Source organism: Leptinotarsa decemlineata, unplaced genomic scaffold (assembly GCF_025532065.1).
Source record: "Leptinotarsa decemlineata unplaced genomic scaffold, Ldec_3_MD MMD2_P_RNA_scaffold_9, whole genome shotgun sequence".
Classification (NCBI taxonomy): domain Eukaryota; kingdom Metazoa; phylum Arthropoda; class Insecta; order Coleoptera; family Chrysomelidae; genus Leptinotarsa; species Leptinotarsa decemlineata.
Window position 1 is genome coordinate 14,401,276 of NW_027412536.1, and position 12,338 is coordinate 14,413,613.

The 12,338-nt window shown below is 33.1% G+C and overlaps 1 protein-coding gene across 5 annotated transcripts in view; it reads left to right on the plus strand.

Moving 5' to 3' along the window:
- Sik3 (Salt-inducible kinase 3) overlaps window positions 1-12,338 on the plus strand; it is a 77,189-nt gene that overhangs the window by 42,362 nt on the left and 22,489 nt on the right. For 4 of the 5 annotated variants that reach the window (XR_012464415.1, XM_074170672.1, XM_074170674.1 and 1 more), the window contains 6 exons: window positions 784-907; window positions 1,453-1,800; window positions 3,477-3,784; window positions 3,834-3,986; window positions 8,916-9,111; window positions 12,105-12,270. Coding sequence is in view for 4 of the 5 variants with exons in the window: in XM_074170672.1 (XP_074026773.1) it covers window positions 784-907; window positions 1,453-1,800; window positions 3,477-3,784; window positions 3,834-3,986; window positions 8,916-9,111; window positions 12,105-12,270 (1,295 nt within the window). In the remaining variant the exon portion in view is untranslated. The remainder of the gene's footprint in view (window positions 1-783; window positions 908-1,452; window positions 1,801-3,476; window positions 3,785-3,833; window positions 3,987-8,915; window positions 9,112-12,104; window positions 12,271-12,338) is intronic. The other variant, XM_074170673.1, reaches the window with a different exon arrangement.

A 12,338-nucleotide genomic window follows, 5' to 3' on the forward strand; every position in this document is an offset into this window, starting at 1 on the left:
TTTGCGCAACCAAAACGATCCTTTCTGGATCTGATCGTCACGTGTGATAAAAAGTGGATTCTCTACAACAACAGGAGACGTTCAGGACAGTGGTTAGACGCCGATGAGTCACTCAGGCACTTTCAAAAGGCGAAAATCCATCATAAAAGACCATTGTTACTGTATGGTGGTCAGCGGCTAGTTTCATTCACTGTAACTTTCTGAAACCCGGCCAAACCATCACAGCAGAGTTTGATAAAGAAATCGACGAAATGTACCGAAAATTGCGTCAGCATGTTTCACAAATTACCGTCCGAAAACTAAACGAATTGGCGTCGAAGTTATGTCTCAGACACAATACTACCCAGATCTTTCGCCAACCAACTACCATATTTTCAAGCACCCCGCTGAAACCTTCGCCAATCAAGAGCAGACAAAAACAGCGTTCGTCGACTTCAACGAATCCCGAGCACAGAAGTGTCTTTCATTGGCAAAAGGGCATTGATTCAAATGACACTTATTTCCATTAAATTGAAAAAGTACCTATTCGCTGAGATATTACAGTTTAAACAGACTCATAAAAACGAAAAACATTTTTGAAACAACCTAATATATATTTTGAGATGTGTATTTCATATATTAGTGTACTTTTTACTTATCCAATAACTTCATTTGACTTGTCCTGTAACTTTACTAGATAAATAAAGAATCGATAGATTAATATGTGGTGAATTGAAATGCATTCTGTGGGTTTTATTTCATTCATAAATTATTACTTTAAATTCCCTTAAAATTGTATTTCAGAGTTTGGGGGTGGTTCTCTACGTACTGGTATGTGGATCTCTTCCATTTGATGGTCCAACTTTGAATGCTTTACGAAACGTAGTTATTGATGGCAAGTTTCGAATACCCTATTTCATGTCACAAGGTAAATAATTTTATTTCTAGAAGGCAGTAGGTGTATTATGGAAAAGTTAAATTTGCTTAGAGATTTTGTCCGATTAATAAACAAAATTGGTTTTAACAAAAAGTGAACTAGCATATCTTTTACAATTTGTGTTCACATTCACTCTAAATGGAATGTCAATTTTAATAATCTATCAGTCAATTACATTTTTAGCGGTGAATGAGACTAGTGGTAGTGTTCCCAACTCTTGAAGTTGAAATCTACCTTTGACCAAATATTTCTCTCACAAGAATTTATTTAGTTGAAAGTGGATTGATAATGTAACATTATATGACTAAAGGGGGTGCAAATAGCTCCATAGATGCCTCAGGTAGTTATTAACATAATCTAACCAGAACTGCTGTCGATGCTGAACACCAAAAAAGTTACATTGTTTGATATATGCCAATTTTCGTACATTTCCAACCTTACAAGCATAGCTTTCACCAGTTTTGTTCTTCAACAACATCAATATTATATTTTCAGTACCATGTTGAGTTGTTAAAGAATTCATATTATTGTTTCAGAATGTGAGCACCTCATAAGACACATGTTGGTGGTTGATCCAGAGAGAAGACTGACTATGTCCCAGATAATAAAGCACAGGTGGTTGAGTGATGTTCCTCTAGTCGAGACAGGTCCTGAAAGAGATTTACAGCTGAATAAAACTGTGATAGACCATATGTTGCAGCTGCCTAACCTCAATCACAATATGATTATGCAGTCCCTGAAAACCAACTCCTTCGATCATATCTATGCCATATATAATCTGCTCTTAGACAAACTGCATCAAAGAACAATCAATTTCCAATCGAAGGTATTGCACCATAGGAGGGAAGATAGTAGACTTAGATCTGAGGAACTTGAAAGGGGAGGTATTTATTATTTCTTTCACTTGAATGTAGTGTCTATTAGTCTAACTTATAAGTCATAAGTTTTGTTATCTACATTATTCCTTCGTATTGGAATAGGTCTTTAAAAAACAAATAATGTACTGGAAAATCGTACCAGGAAACACACAGAGAAAAACCTTTAAAAAAGGGACCGTGTGAGAAGAGAACTAAAGAGCTGCTCCAACAAAGCAGGGCTCGGCTCAGAATGATCACAGGAACTGTACAACTGAAACCTTAAAACTGCAGGCCGAGACAGCTCGTCATATTTATATTTTTCTGTAAAATTATCAAAAAGTTCGTTTATTGTTTTAACAGATTGAAGTTACTTATTGTTTTTTTATTATGTTCATCTAGAATTTTGCATGAACTGACTATTATTTGCTATTTAATATACAAAATTTAAATAATTTACGTCATATTTCCAATAATTTGGGTTCATTTGTTTATCAGCTCAAGTCATGTTTAACGTTCTATTCCTGTATTATAAGGATTTTGAAAGTTTTTGAATAATCCCATACAAAATTCAATTGGGTTATCTAAAAAAGAGAAAATGAGCTCATCGACTGTTACCAAGATGAAATACAGTATCTATTGAGTCAAATAGTTTTTATTAGTAATTGTGAGAAGAAACATGCTTCTTTTTTTATTAGTCACTCGGAAATAATTTTTATTACTACCTTATATGAAACTTTCCCAAAAAAGATCTGTTTCAAATTTTTGTGAAAATCCTATGAAACCAATCATAATAACAATTACTTCCATCAAGATCGAATTTCTTCATACGTTTGAGAATCATTGAATATGTGAAAGGACTTTCCTTATTCCACCAGCGAGCTCAGTGAAGAACATTTTTTATGGCCAAGCCATTGAATATGTACTTCATCGGCCATTTGTTCAGATTCGGCTGCTGACAACGAGGGTTTTATTTATCAGTTTGACTGCAGATTTAATGTATAACCTGTGCTTGTCTTGCTCTAGACCAATGTTCAATACAAATTGCACCAATACCAATCATTGTGATAGGTGGGTTAGTCCATCAGTCCCCTGTACTATAAATCATACATTAAAAGATGATACCTCGCTAATCTCAAGCTCGCACAAGTTTAACCTCTTGAATCTATTGACAGTCTTTATGCAGAAGCTAGAAATCTTATATGTTATAAAATGTTTTGAAGACATTTGGTCAAAATCTTTATTGGTTGGAAATTAATGGGTCTTGGTTTTATACATTGAATAAAATATTCAGTAAATCTAGAATAAAGTAAACACTAGTGGCTTATCTTCTCAACTGCCCAGCTGAGATCAGAAGTTTAAAAATCCATTACAAAATGTTTGTAATATATTTGGACATTTTTATCATTGAGTGAATAAATGATTCAATAAATTTTGAAAAGGAGAAAATTAGTATCTTCTAAAGTAAGTTTTTATCCTTTACTCGCTCACTCACATCATAACTAATTCAAATTTAGTTGTTAGGGGTGGATTTTGACTTTATTACTAAGTACATGTACATTTTTCGTTTCTACTAAAATCAAAATGACAAACAATGTGTTATTATCAAAACAAAATCTTGTACAGATCAAAGGGAATGTTTCCCAAAATTCCAGAGTGAATTCATAATACATTTTACTGAAATTGTAACGTCTGTTTACTTTCAGTAGAGCCATTTGGAAAGGGCCAGAAAATCAATGAAAGGAGTGAGTCATTCAATGACAATAGACTCGTAACTCAGTTAACTATGGATTCGGGAAATCATAATGTAACGCAAGAAGCTGAAGAGCCGTTTAACCACAGGAGAGAAAGCTTCAATGAAAATTATTTAAGAGGAGTGAGAGACGCGACCAATGAAAGGTTGAAATCTTCACACGAGGGTGTTTCAGAAGATGCTGGTTCTCCGTTTGTGTCTATGCCTGCTATTCCAGCTGTTTATTTAGAGGGAGAAGGTGGAAATCAACCTCTGGAAAAAGTAGGATGTCACTAAATAATTTACCTTTTTATTTTTTAATTTTTTTCAGTATGGAGAAATGGATTTAGATGCGAATGATGAACCTTGCTCTATGTCAGTTCCTTCCACTTCTACTGGCTACAGCAGCTGTTCATCTTCTGGTGAAAAATATTTGACTGTCAGAAGACACACAGTTGGACCAGGTGATCCTGCTCACGAACAGGTAATCAAGAGTCATCAATTTTGCAGTACGTACTACTAGTTTTCAACATATAATAATATAAACATTTATTAAAACAGACATCCTAATATATTAAAAAAAAGAAAAGTTATTATGATTAAAATGAACTTTTTTATTATGGGTGCCATATGTTTTTTTACACAGAAAAATATGGCTCCTCATTCTGATTTCATCAATGCTTAATTTGTTATGATTTGGTCTTCTGAAACCAAATATCAAAATAAAAACAACTTCATCTGAGATGGTCATGACTCCATCAAAAAATTTTGTTTAATAAACACTAGTTGTCGGAACTAATCAAACATCATAAGTTTGCACAAATATTTCAATCAAAATGTACTCATTCTCAAATGAAAAAAAACTGGATATATTGAAACTTCATTATAAAATTGATAGGAAAAGTACGAAAACAGCACATATTTATTTTGAATTATTTCCGGGAAGATAATAGCTGCATAGAACATTGTTGTGGGAAAAACGGAAAAACCTATGTTGTTTATTCTATCATAAATGATCATTTATGATTAACTAACTGATTACATTTAAATCTGAGTAATTAATACCTATGTTGCTTATTCTATCATAAATGATCTATCATAAATATTTAGGTATAAATTACTCAGATTTAAATGTAATCAGTTAGTTTTGAAAATGGTGTAATAGCCGAAACCCGTCAACAATAAAGAAATATAGTGGAAAATAGACAAAAGTGTGTTTTTGTAGTGTATCCTCAGTGAACATGAATTTCCACAAAATAAACAAGTCGTCAATCGAAGAAGTGGAATCATGTTGCAAATTTGACTAACAGACTCGGACAGCTAACTAGAAAAATGTATGAATTGAGAGAATTTCTGAATGATAAAACACTAAGAGTAATTTACTATTCATTAGCTGAATCCATATTACGGTATTGTATAAAAGCATGGGGAGGTTTATTTCGCAATAATTTAACAAAACTCCAATCAATGCAAAATAAAATCCTGAAAATAATATTCAAAAAACGAAAACTTCATTCAACTGCACAACTATATGAGCAGTCGCAGATACTTGATATTAGAATCTTGTATGCCTACCAATGCTTAGAATGGATGTTTCATAACCTAAATCGTTTCAATCGCCCCATGGAAGTTGTAAATAATACCAGATCACTGGATAATCTCACAGTATATATACATACCAATGTACAAAAAGAGCCACACAAAATGAACCATTTTCTCTTTTGGGAACAAACTGCATAATCTTCTACCTCATGAACTGAAGATAACAACCAATTTCCATAAGTACAAACAACAAACAAAACTTGTCATTCTGAAAAATCCAAAATAAATTTATAAAATAATAAATTAATTGATGTATTCTCGGTATTCCATAATCCTACATTCCTGAAACTATATCATTTTTCAATAAGGTCTAACTCTCCCTTCAATTGAATAATATACTGAGTAGTTATACACTTTCATTATTCAATACTGTACAATTACAATGTTTCTAGAGGGTTGCAGACAAGCACGACTCAAGCATACAAAATGCTTGGGTGCAGTCTCGTCATCCAACAGAAACTTTATAATAATCATCGATGTGTATCATTATTTGTACACTTTAGTCTGAATAAATCTGAATCTGTTCGCAATTTTGGACAAACTCTTGGATGAGTACATTGCCTTTCAAAAACCAAGAATGAAGTATGGAAGCAGAATGGAACAAAATACTAGAGTTCTTTCCATATTCGAAGAAGTATAATTATTTTTGGTAATTTTTTATATAAATGCAGATCCTTCCAAATCACCACATTAAGTCTCAGCAGAAATGGATGTGCCACAGACGAGCGTTTGGAGGAAATTCAAAAAAGGGGTTTAATATGTTATAAGATACTTATTTCATGAAAATTACATCCAGGTGATCCTGAGAGAAGGATGGAATTTTGTAGCTGCCTCTCAAATAGGGTAGACCCTACAAACTTCTTGAGAAACATTATTTGAACCGACGAAAGTATTTTTTCGAACTGTGGTGTTTTAATAGAAATAATGAGCACATTTGGAGTGAAAGTAATCCACGACACTTCAGAGAAGTCAGACCACAAGTTAGATTTCGTTTGAATGTGTGGGCTGAAAATTATAACGACCAAATACCTGTACCTCATTTCTTCTCGAATACTTTAAACAGGGAAAACTATCTTCTGTTCTTAAGAAAAGAATTTGAAAAATATATAGATACGTTTTCCCTTGTTGATTATAACAGTTTTGGATACTTTCTTGTGGGGCACTTTGAAGAACATAATCAATGGAGAGCAAGAATATGACACAGTGGGTGAACTTGGAAGAAAAATCATTAAGCAATTCAGGCCTATCACAAGAAGGGATATTGTTAGGGCTATTATTAATTTGAAACTAGGAGCTCGCTTATGTATTCAAGAGGAAAACCATCATTTCGAATACTTTTTGTAATACTTTTTGTATATTTTTAACTAGCTCATGATTTCATTCTTGGTTTTTAAAATGCACCATACTCAGCCAAGTGTTTGACCAAAATATCAAATAATTTTCTATCCGACTGTTGTCTTTCTGGAAATAATTCAAAATAAATTTGTGCTATGTTCATACTATTCCTATTAATTTTATTTCATTTCTTCATTTATTTCTTCATTTTGTTGTTTAAATGTAACAAAACTTGTTACATTTAAACAATTGAAACATGTCAATTACAATAAACAAGTCATTAAATTAAAAGAGGGTGACACCTCACTGGATACACAGAAGAATATTGAATTAAAATTTACTAAAAATCGTTATTTGTTTTAAGCCAACCGAACATTTGTGGTTTCAGTTGATAGATCTTGTGTTTACAAGAAAACTATCAAAATCACCACGAAGGCAGCTATAGCTACCTGCGTGACATCCTGGTCCAGGAAATTATACAATATGAAAGTTATTGAGTGTCTTGATATAGAAACAGAAGTTAATATCGGACATAGCACTCAAGAAACACGTGTCTATGGTTTGCCACTTTCAGCCTATTGGGCATCGTCAGTACCGTTCAGGCGGTCCTCGATTGAAGACAAAATGTGAAAAACCAGAAAAGTACTAAAGTACTTGATAAAAATAGCTGCGTAAACGCAAGTGGAACCACCTATTGGTGTAACACCCAAGTCAACTTGCCAAGTTTTTATGTCAGTGTTGGTGGTTTGACCAATCAACCGACAACTGCGGTAGCAGAAATTTGGGAAGCTAACCTGAAATGCCATCGGATTTTATATATATATATATATATATATATATATATATATATATATATATATATATATATATATATATATATATAATATATATTTCAATATTAAATTTTACAAAAAGGATTTGAAGCTTTATATCTTCTATTAATTATCTGCGAGAGCTTTCGACATTTGATAGTACTGTCATCTTCTAGGCACTCCTCAAACTGTTTGAGGAGTGCCTAGAAGATGACAGTACTACCAACCAAGCTTTCAAGTTTGTAAACACAGCATTTGTCATTTTGAATGGTATTCATTGTTTTTTTAATTGAATTCAACATCCAACTCAGGTGGACCTAGTACATTTTCACTAAAATTCCTATACTTAACAGGGGTTAAGTCAGCTGAAAACTACAATATAATGTATATAACTCAATTTATGATTTTTTTTACTCAGCCCCTGCTTTCCTCTTCTTGAAAAGAGCAACTGATGTAGCATTTAATTGAAAAACACATACTCACACACAATCACACACAAAGTGCAAACACACACACTCTGGCACAGAATTGGCTCCAACTGAACCGGCGACCCTCTAGGTTGATGATTTCAGTTGTTTGCAGGTGCCTCTGAAGCATGTTGAGCTTAAGGTCCTGTGAAGTTAGTCCAGAACCATCTGTTTGATATTGGTCTGATCCTCCTGGAAAATCATACTGTGTTAGAAGCCCACCCACTGAATGTAGATAGAGACGAATTTGACTACTCTTCCGATTATTTCCGTACCTTGACTAAAAAACACTTTTGAATAGAGTCCACCATTTTTATACATAGGATCCCTAATTTCTTTGTAAATTGTTCTTGAGAAAATATTCAAACAGCAACAAAGTTAGTTATCACAGGTACACAAAGTGTGTAATGTGTATGAGAAAAAAATTGTTCACGGAAATGAATGTATGTGTATTGTGTTCAACCATGTAGATAAGAATCATTGTATAAAAAAATTAGCCGTATTTTTTTAAGGACAAAACACAAGCACTACAGCAAAATCATCAAGGCGCTCTAAGAGCGGTGCCTGTGCGAAAGTAGTGATTCACATTGAATTTGAATCGCTGGAGATTGAATCCATTTGGAAAAATATTCTCAGGAAGTTTATTCCACATAAACGCAGATCTCCAGATGATGGAGTTCTAAAACAGTGAAGTCCGAGGTGTACTGAGTTGAACCTCAAAACGATGAGTGGCCACAGTCCATCGCGTATTTCTGATATGTACTGCTCTTGGTGAAATCAATTGTGCCAAGTCACTTGAACACTTCCCGTGAAAGTATCTATAGAAGAGAGACAAATCTCCAACGTTTCTTTGATGTTCCAGACTATCAAGGTTACAAATGATGTTCGCGTCTTCAATCAGGTGGCTCTTTTTTGGATAGAATCCAGCAGCTTCAGTCTTGATAATGCCATTTGAGATGATAGCGAAAAGTCGACAAAACTTATTATCGCTAACTTTTTTTATACAGTGCGGACGTAAATAGTCCCCTCCTCTCAACTTATGAACGGAATAAGATATCAAGGCTGGACAAAATTGCACAGATTATTAATCATGTTTTATATGTGAACTGATTTAACTCAAAATATTTTCGATATGTTTTGTAACCTAATATAAATGTAATTGTATAGTATGTGAACTAAACTGCAAAAATTTTTTAGGTTCTTGAAAACCACTACATTCCCCATTCTCAACAAGACCAGAAAGGAAATAAGCTACTACCCCACACTAACCTTCCACTTCAGCTTTCAACTCTGGCCCAACAGAATCCTCATAATTTTGGTGGAAAAGATCCGCATTTGTTGAAACCTCCTGTAGTTCTGAGCGCTGCTGGTGGGTTTGGAAGGCGAGCTTCAGGTCAGTTTGCTGTATTGCCTGAAATAGTATATCAAGTTTGTGAAAGCAGTATTACATCTATTAATTTATTGTAGAATAAATTCGTGAATACCTTTACGGCCGCAATGGGTAATGTTCCTCCTGAGGAAAATCAAGTAGTTGTCATAAAAGGGCTCTAAAACAACGCATTTAAAACATCATTTCAACCTTTTTCTTTAAAAAAATATTATATACTTAAAAAAGAGGAACGAAATAATGCATTCAACATTTAAAGGGATTCGTTTCTATTTCACCATTTGGCAACATCGGTTATAGCTAATAAAGGACAATGAATCTGTTACCTGTATGAGACAAACAAAGATAACATATTTCAGAGGCGTGCTGTTCTGTTTACTTATGTTCCGAGTTCCGAGACATTCTGTGACATATGACATTTTGTGTACCTAACCTATCTTCCTCTATATGAATAAATAACAAAACAACTGTTGATTATGTGGATTGTGGAGGTGGTATTGAACTACAATTTAGATTTTGCCTTAATTTGACACTATTGACATGATTCTTCTTTTTCTAGCATACTACTAACCTGAACTCCGATCTAGCCTTGTAGGCGCTGTTGCCAATTTGTGAATTAGAAACAAATCCCTTTAAAAATTAAAACCCAACATTTGAAACATCATTTGAATACTTTTTGAAGTGAATTTGAAAAACTAATGGATTGAACTCAACTTTATTTTGTTCAATCTTGCATTTGCTGTAATAACCCAAATTGAGGAACATTCCCCATTGTCATTGAATTTCCTGTTTTACATTTAGCAATAAATTCATTAATTTATTCACGAAAATAGATTCTGTTCTATATTTGTCATTTTGAACATGAACTTTCAGAAATTTTTGTTTTTTCATGTCCATACCAACATTATATGCTGGGCAGTCATTGGATAAAATTCTTGTTTCTTTAAACGAATTCATGACCATAAACCTTAAGTTTAAACTGTTGTCTAAGTTTCAGTGGAAAAAACTTTTTTGAGAAAACTCTCAATAATTTGGGTGTTAGCTAGTCAGCATTCAGGTGGGCCATGACAGTATTGACAGGAGAACAAGCTGGGGTACCTATAACATTATATCCACAACATCCCAATTCATATGAAATTGGAAACGTTTTTCAAAATGTATCTTGTTTAGATAAAGAAACTGTTTGTACTAAGGGGCCGTAAGCATATTCATTACAATTATTTACCCTCCACCCCCCTTGTCAGCAAAAGTAAGCATAGCTCTTATCCTCCTCCTATGCTTACGTAAACATTGTTATATGCATTTTTCAGTTCTCAAACATAGACAATGTGTGGGTTGCCATATGTGTAAAAAAGTAAATAACTACTGCTGACGTAATCACCATCTAGACCCCACCCTCAATGTCATCAAAAACAAACAAAGCAAAGACCTTCCGCCCCCTATAGTGCTTATGTAATACTTCAACGGCCCCTAAGCAGGATCTTTGAATTGTTTTTTTACAAGTTTTGATTTTAATTAATAATGTGGAAGAATATGTGTCCTCAGAGTGATATTGATGGAAAAAATTCGGAAAGCATCATATAATAATAATGATAATAATAATAACACTGTGACAATGTGATGCACTGATGCACTGTTTGAAACCTTTGGTCTAGTAATGTTCCCAACACCAAACCATTATTTTAAAACCTCTTTCATTATTTTTTTGATGAATTAACAAACGAAGACAAATTCAAAAACACAAACATCATAGAAATCGGTCCAGCCATTCATGGGTGTTTTCATTATTATTATTATTTTTTATGAAACAAATCCAAAAATACAAAAATCATAAAAATTGATCCAGCCTTTCTTGAGTTCTTTTATTATAATTATTATTGTTTTTATTGATAAAATATATTTTACTACTTATCAACCTATATTATCCAATTCCCGATGAAGACAGATCCAAAAACACAAAAATCATAAAAAATTGGTCCGACCATTCTTAAGTCCCTTTATTATCATTATTATTATAATCGTTGATAAATTATCATATTTCAATACTTATTATTCTATTCCCGATGAAGATAAATCATAAGAATTGGTCCAACCATTCTTGAGTACTTTTATTATATATATATTTTATTATAACATTTTTATTGATAAATTATCAAATTTCAATACTCATTATCCTATTCCCGATGAAACAAATCCAAAAACACAAAAAATAATAGATATTAATTGGTCCAGCATTTCTTGAGTTCTTTTATTATTATTATTTTTTTTTTCATATTTACTCACCTCTCAAACCTTCCCAATCTTCCCTTGACTTCCACAAATAATTCAAAACCAAAATTAGTCGCATCTGTCCAGCCGTTCTCGAGTTTTAACGAGACTAACGAACAGCAATTCATTTTTATATATTAGATTATATGCAATAAGATTATTGGAATATAAGCAGTTAACTTATTAGACGAAGATCAGTAGGAAATGTGCAAGTCAAACAACACCCAAGCAGCAAAAGAAAAAGCGTCTTCATCTATTCCAATTATAATTCATGTGATTCAGCTACCTACATTAAATAATAAATATAAAGCAATCGGACGTGTGCAAATAATGTAGAATAATAAAATATAAAATTATCTACCTCTACCATATTCTCAAGTTATATCATGAATAATCTTGGTGAAATGATGGGTTTTCAAAACATATGATTTATTACACTTTATACTAACAACAAAGGTGTAGAAGCAAAAATTAGGCACTTCTTATGAAGTGTTTAACTTAGTTTAAGTTGTTTTCATAATAGTATGCTTAAGATGACCCCAAGTTGCTCCTCTGGATGCACTGTTGAACTCAATAAGTTTTTATTTTCATTCATATTTGATATAGTTACTTTATTCTACTGGGAAAGTTGCTAAAATTGGGGAAATAAATTGGTAGGTTGAAACGTGGACCAATCTTTTAACCTGTTTAATTAAGTGGATATTGAAATATATTAATTTACTTTGTTCTAGATGGTGGAGCTAATTTGCACATGGCTTGGGGCACACCTGGATCACATGAACAATTATCAATGATGTCTAATAGTTCTAGTGGAAATCCTAGTCTCAGCAGTAGCGGTACGAGTACACAACCATTGGAGCACAACCAGCATGCATTGGAGGAATTGGCAGTTGCCAGGTTAGCACTATCATCAACTGACATCTTATTTTGATCTAAAACCTCTCACAGATTCAGAATGAGTTTTC